This window comes from Buceros rhinoceros, unplaced genomic scaffold (genome assembly GCF_000710305.1).
Source record: "Buceros rhinoceros silvestris isolate BGI_N320 unplaced genomic scaffold, ASM71030v1 scaffold29353, whole genome shotgun sequence".
Lineage (NCBI taxonomy): Eukaryota > Metazoa > Chordata > Aves > Bucerotiformes > Bucerotidae > Buceros > Buceros rhinoceros.
This window is the reverse complement of record NW_010402281.1, coordinates 5697-11338: the sequence shown is the minus strand read 5'-3', so window position 1 is coordinate 11338 and position 5642 is coordinate 5697. Positions and strand designations below refer to the sequence as shown.

Sequence of the window (5642 nt, the reverse complement as noted above, 5' to 3'; positions counted from 1 at the left end):
ATACGCATATATATATATAAAAACAGAAGTCTAATTACAGCAACATTTGTTACTCTGTGATAAAATCTGCAATTTACAAAAATGAAATGACTGGTTTTTGCCTGCCATTAAGGCATTTCAAATTAACACCATGGAACTGATGTCTGTAATAAAGCGCTTCCTCATGTGATCCAGTCACATGACAATGTATATCTCCAAACTCATCATTCTCTGAAAAGAGAAAGAAGAATGTTTTAGTATGCAGTAGCCTCTCCTCCTATTTTTTTTCTGCACCTTGGATATACCATGAAAGGAAATCCACACAGCACTCTCAATTCCAAGAAAGAAAGACCCTCCCCTGCCAGGAACAGCATGCTAAGAAGTTAGCTGCGCCAGGATTTATCTTCTCATACCCTAGCATGCATCAGCTCTTTCAGGGCTACAAAACATTCTCAATCAAATTATTCCAGCTAAGAGCCTTCATGGTCGCTTGTTTTCAGAGTCAGTTTTCAGAACAACACCCATAACTATGGAACATTACAGTCCTATTTAATACATTAAACTCTGAGGCCTAACACGGCAGCAATGAAAGAAACCCTAATGTTAAGGATGCCTTGGGTTTTTCACTGGAGATGGGATCATTACGATACAGAAGAGGTTCTCCTCTTGAAGATTAAGGATGGTGGTTGAGAGTAAATCCTACCGAAAACCTAGTCAATAACTGAGAGGCAAATGCATGGAATGTGTGTGTAACTTAAATATGAGTCCTCTAATGGGACTCCCAAGCAAATCTCTCTGAGAACCAAATAAGCAAACCAGCCAGACTTGCAGACTAGGTAAAATCTTCAGTTTTCCTAGTAGTACGTGGATCTAACTGGACATGAACTTTAAACACCTTTTATAAAAAATTTGGATCTTAGATTTTATTTGATAATCACTTGTTTTATCTGAATACCAATCCTTGAAACCTAGTCTATGGAATATCTCAGAAGACAGACTACTTGTTTCGCCTTAATGACCTATGTTACAATTAAAGGACACAATTAAGGACAAAATGTCACCTTTAAGACAATAAAACTACAATTAACCCCAAGTCTCAAATATTTCTTCATCCTTAAAATCTGTGTCAAACAAGGAACTGCAGACCATCAGGCTTGAAAATCTATGACTTGCTTTCTGCTCTCTATGTGAAGATATATAATTTAAGATTTACTGGCTATTTATTTACCTTCTTTGTGCAGGAAACATACCAGATGCAGATGCCTGTGCAGCCACCTGCTGAGTGGCAACAAGGGCAGCAGAGGTCAACCCTGAGGGAAAGAAGAAATGAAGGAATGTTGATGTACTTCTGGTTTTAAAGGATTTTTGTGCTCAGAGAAATGTTAGGAAGCTGGGAAGCATCTCTAAGGCAAACAGACAAAACCTCCCACCGTCAGAAAACGGTGAGGTTTTAACTCTACATAAACGGCACATATTTCAGGAAACAGTATTAAGACAGTCTGCCCAGTGACTGTCAATAATATATGATCAATAAATCTTCATATCAATCTACTGAATTGTCCTTGATAGATATTTTACAAGAAAATAAAACATCTCTACTTATTGTATTCCTTTCCAAGTACTGCACTGCATGATGCTAAGTGGATTGTATGAGGTCCTGAATGGGAAGCTCAGCAGAAATAATAGGTACCAGGAAATCAAAAGTCACTATGAATTACAGAAATGACATGCCAGCTGCTCAGAATACAATACTTCCATAATAACTTATCATTTTTACAGTTTTCCTACTGAACAAGCATAATGCATCCCAAAAGGCATGTGGAATCACTGAATCAGACCGAGAAATGTCAAGACTTTTACACAGGAAAAGTAACTGCTGAGGCACCAAGTGAACATAATGAATTAATGTCATTTAGGCACCAGTTGTGATAGCATGTACTTTGCTGCATGGGAGGAAATGTCCTTTTAATTCAGCTAGAGTCCATGCTCAGAGAAAAACATTCAAAGACTGTGGTAAAAAACCTAGGGAGAATGAATCGCATCTTACTGTGCTGCTTTTTCCCTGACTGCAAATTTGTGCACTGCATTTCCCAAAATACAAAGAGTCCTCTCTCTTTCAGACGGTCAGATTATAACAAGCTCAAAACCTTGTGACAGCTGTGTCTTGTACATAAAATATGCTCGGTATAAAAAGCTTTTGTCTTTGCTACTCTTCTTCCATTGCTTACACAACCCTAATTACTCAAAAAGGAGGTTGTTTGGTTTGGTCTTTGTATTGCATTTCAGCCAGTTAATGTCACTTTGCGGTAGGAATCAAAACATTCACGTGAACAACTGCCTAACTGGTACATCTTTAATAAATGCCTGAACACCCAGTTTTGGCAACAAAACTTGGTATTTCCCAGGCATGAATCTATTCATTTGCTCTTAGTCCATGCCATGAATTTCCAAGCCTCCTTCCTTAAAGAAAAGCACTTGTGATTTAACAAGAGGATCTCTACTCAAAATGCTTCACGTAGGTATGATCTGCAGCTCCTTGAGGCAAGCTAATCCTACCACTGGAAATCTTCTGCTCACCTTGAAATGGGTCATATTGTCCAGGTATAAGGGGGTAACCCATTCCAACATGTGTGTGATGGTGTGTATGCAGATGCCGCTGGCTAAAAGGAGAATGACGGTCTCGTTCCCGTTCTGCCTCCCGTTCACGCTCAGCTGCTGATTTTTCCACAGGCTAGTAACAGAAAGTGAAAGAAAACGGATGTGAAAATTTTAAAAGGGACAAAATCACAACAAAACCACATTTACTATTACCTGGCAACCTTCTGAATTCAAATGATGAAGCTGATTTTTTCAGAAGAAGAAGGATCTCTACTGGATTATTTACCCTTTTTCTAATCTAAAGCTGATGTATCTGGCTAATGGAAGATTTTCCAAGGCACAGAGATTTTGAGGCAATGCACTGCAGCTTGAAGGCGCCATGATGACTTCCAGTTTTGAGCTCCGTGAAGCTTGGTTGACTTGCCAGTGCTTGAACCACCTAGCTGAGCTGTTGAGACCTGATGTAAATGAATCCTCAGCCCTGTTTAATGCACTCTGGGTATCAGGCCTGCCTAAATAGCAAGAAAGCCCTTTTAAAAACAGAATCAGAGTGGTGACTTGCTCACAATTAAAACAAGTACCAATTTAACTGAAAGCAAACTAACAGTATTTGTGGTGTCAATGTGGAAATCTTCAGAAATGAGGGCTGATAATCTGCTACTTGGAAGATGTAGCTTCTTGGCAAATACAGGGAGGGGATATTACCAAATCCCATAGCACAGCTTCTCACTTCGTTATCTGTTTCCAAACAGAAGCCTCCTGTTTAACTACAATAAACTGTGCATCAGGAGTGGGCACCTCTGAAATGATGTTTCTAAAGTTCATTCATTTAAGGAAGGAAGGCTTTGAGCACAGAACTGTGGTGGTACACGTGTTGCTTCCAGTTTATGCCACAGAAGCATCCTGACTATAAATTACTTTTGTTTTAAGCAGTAACTATATAAACTATACAGAAGAATCATGCATTCAGAACTCAATGCCACATTGTGTGCCTTTTAAAATTATGTCTTCTACCATTCTCTGTTTGTATCACTCTTCAGTAACAACAGATGAAGCCTTACAACAGGGGACTTGCTGCGATACTGGTTGGCATGCTGCTGGAGCAAATCCAGTGCTTTGGACTCAGTGGTTGATTTCACATTGATGCTTGGACTGGTATTGACTTTCTCCGCCTCTTCCCTCCCTGACATCTTCCCGTAAACTGGATAATGAAATCCTGGAGAGAGATAGGCCCCTGCAGATAAACAATGAATAACCACATCAAGTGACTGTTTTTACATTTTGGTTGTATCAAGGTGGGAGGAGAGGAGGCCAGGACAGAGGATAACATCAAAAATGGGTCATATGACTATCAAATAGCATCTTTGCTCTTCAATTTCTTCACCTAATTTACCCTGATGAATGGAGGTTATAAAGAGGGTTGAGCTGATCGCCATTTCAGACATTTATGGGACCTCTTTAAGTGAAAGGAATAGTAACTATAATGGTTCTGACAGTAAGTGCTCAGAATATTTTTATAGGCAATAAAATATCTGTCAGTCTAACAGCAATAGCAGACTGTCAAGGGTTGAGAAAACTGTAGCTGGAAACTGTGACAGTTCATAAAAGGAACATCTTGTATTAAATCAGTTTCACCTACAGAACTTTCCCTGGTGGAAGAACAAGCAAAACAAATGTCACCCACGAATCTTCTAATTTATCCCAGCTACTAACAGAAATATTAAAATACAGACTTTACTGCACTTCCAGAGTGTAAATCTTAACTAGTGTGCAAGGCAAATTTCAGAATACATACCAGGGTAGCTGTGCATTAGGACAGGAGAGACTGCGCGATAGGCTGGATGGTTGGGATCGTACATCTGTGGATAAGGATAAGCATGCAAGTACTGGATATATGACTGATGCTGACTCATTGGTGAGGAAACTGCTACTCTAGCACCCCGAGAGTCTTTCCAATTTACAGGAGTCTTTCGATCATCATTTTTTATCTTGCTCTCATCCACTGATTGAGAATCAGAACGCTTGACCTCTTTAGGCTCCTCTTTAATGCTTGCTAATGAGACAGGAAGGTTAGGCAGGGAACTTTCCTTGTTAGGTGTTTTTCTAGGGCTGTCTTCTTTTAACTTTTTCTCACGATCAAGTTCTTCTGATTTTTGCTGATCAAGGTATTTGGGCTGATAGACATAATGATGCCATGTTCGTGAATCTGGATCCTTATATGGAGGAGAAAAAAAAATTTGTTCTGAACTTACATGTTGAAATAAGATTGTTATTGATATTTCCCATACTTCAGTTAATGTATTTTTAATAGCTGTTTTAGTAACATATCCCTATTACATAGAGGAGAGGTTTGCCTGCTAGAGAGTGCCTTGAGCTCGAAGTCACACCAATATTCCCATGAAGGAGCAAGAGACTATTATCAAAATTTAATTCAATTGCTTCATCTTATATTCTTCTTCATGCCTTTAACTAGTTTAATCACAAAATACATATGCATTGTATCAAAGTTCTGAGACCATGCTATTCATAAAACATTTTAATTAAAGCCCTCAGTTAGATTTTCCCACTAGAGAGCAAAAAAATATCTCTGAACCACAAAATTAAAGCTGCCTAACAATATGCCAGATTACCTGGAACAATGAACCTGAAAAACTGATCTAGCTGGAAAGATGCTAATGCTGCCTCTGATAGTACAAACATTCAGGAATCAGTGGAAGTCAGACATTAAGGCAGACTTCTTCAGCTATCAGTCTTATTTCAAGTTTGTAAAATTACACATGGGTAAGTATTGACAGGATCAGGACCACATGGTTTAAAGAACATATAGACGATATCATAAATACATTTTTCCATAATACATTACATAGGCCAGTTTGTAAACATGTTATGGAATTAGGTAGATAAATTCTTCACAAGACTACACCAAATCAGTACTGAGCAGTAACAGGAAGGCTTTTCCTCCTAATACAGGATACACAAGAGCTAACTGTAAACTTCATATCAAATTGATACACATTTAGGGCACAGGAAACAGAAACATAAGCACGTCACTACATCCTTGGACA

General features: G+C 38.7%; 1 protein-coding gene across 1 annotated transcript in view; it reads right to left on the bottom strand.

Moving 5' to 3' along the window:
- Nucleotides 1-164: 164 nt before the first annotated feature.
- ZNF608 (zinc finger protein 608) overlaps nt 165-5642 on the bottom strand; it is a gene marked incomplete at its 5' end in the record, with an annotated part of 9466 nt that continues 3988 nt past the window's right edge. Inside the window, 5 exons of the mRNA XM_010132597.1 lie at nt 165-210; nt 1208-1289; nt 2557-2710; nt 3639-3811; nt 4373-4790. Coding sequence (XP_010130899.1) covers nt 204-210; nt 1208-1289; nt 2557-2710; nt 3639-3811; nt 4373-4790 — 834 coding nt within the window. The remainder of the gene's footprint in view (nt 211-1207; nt 1290-2556; nt 2711-3638; nt 3812-4372; nt 4791-5642) is intronic.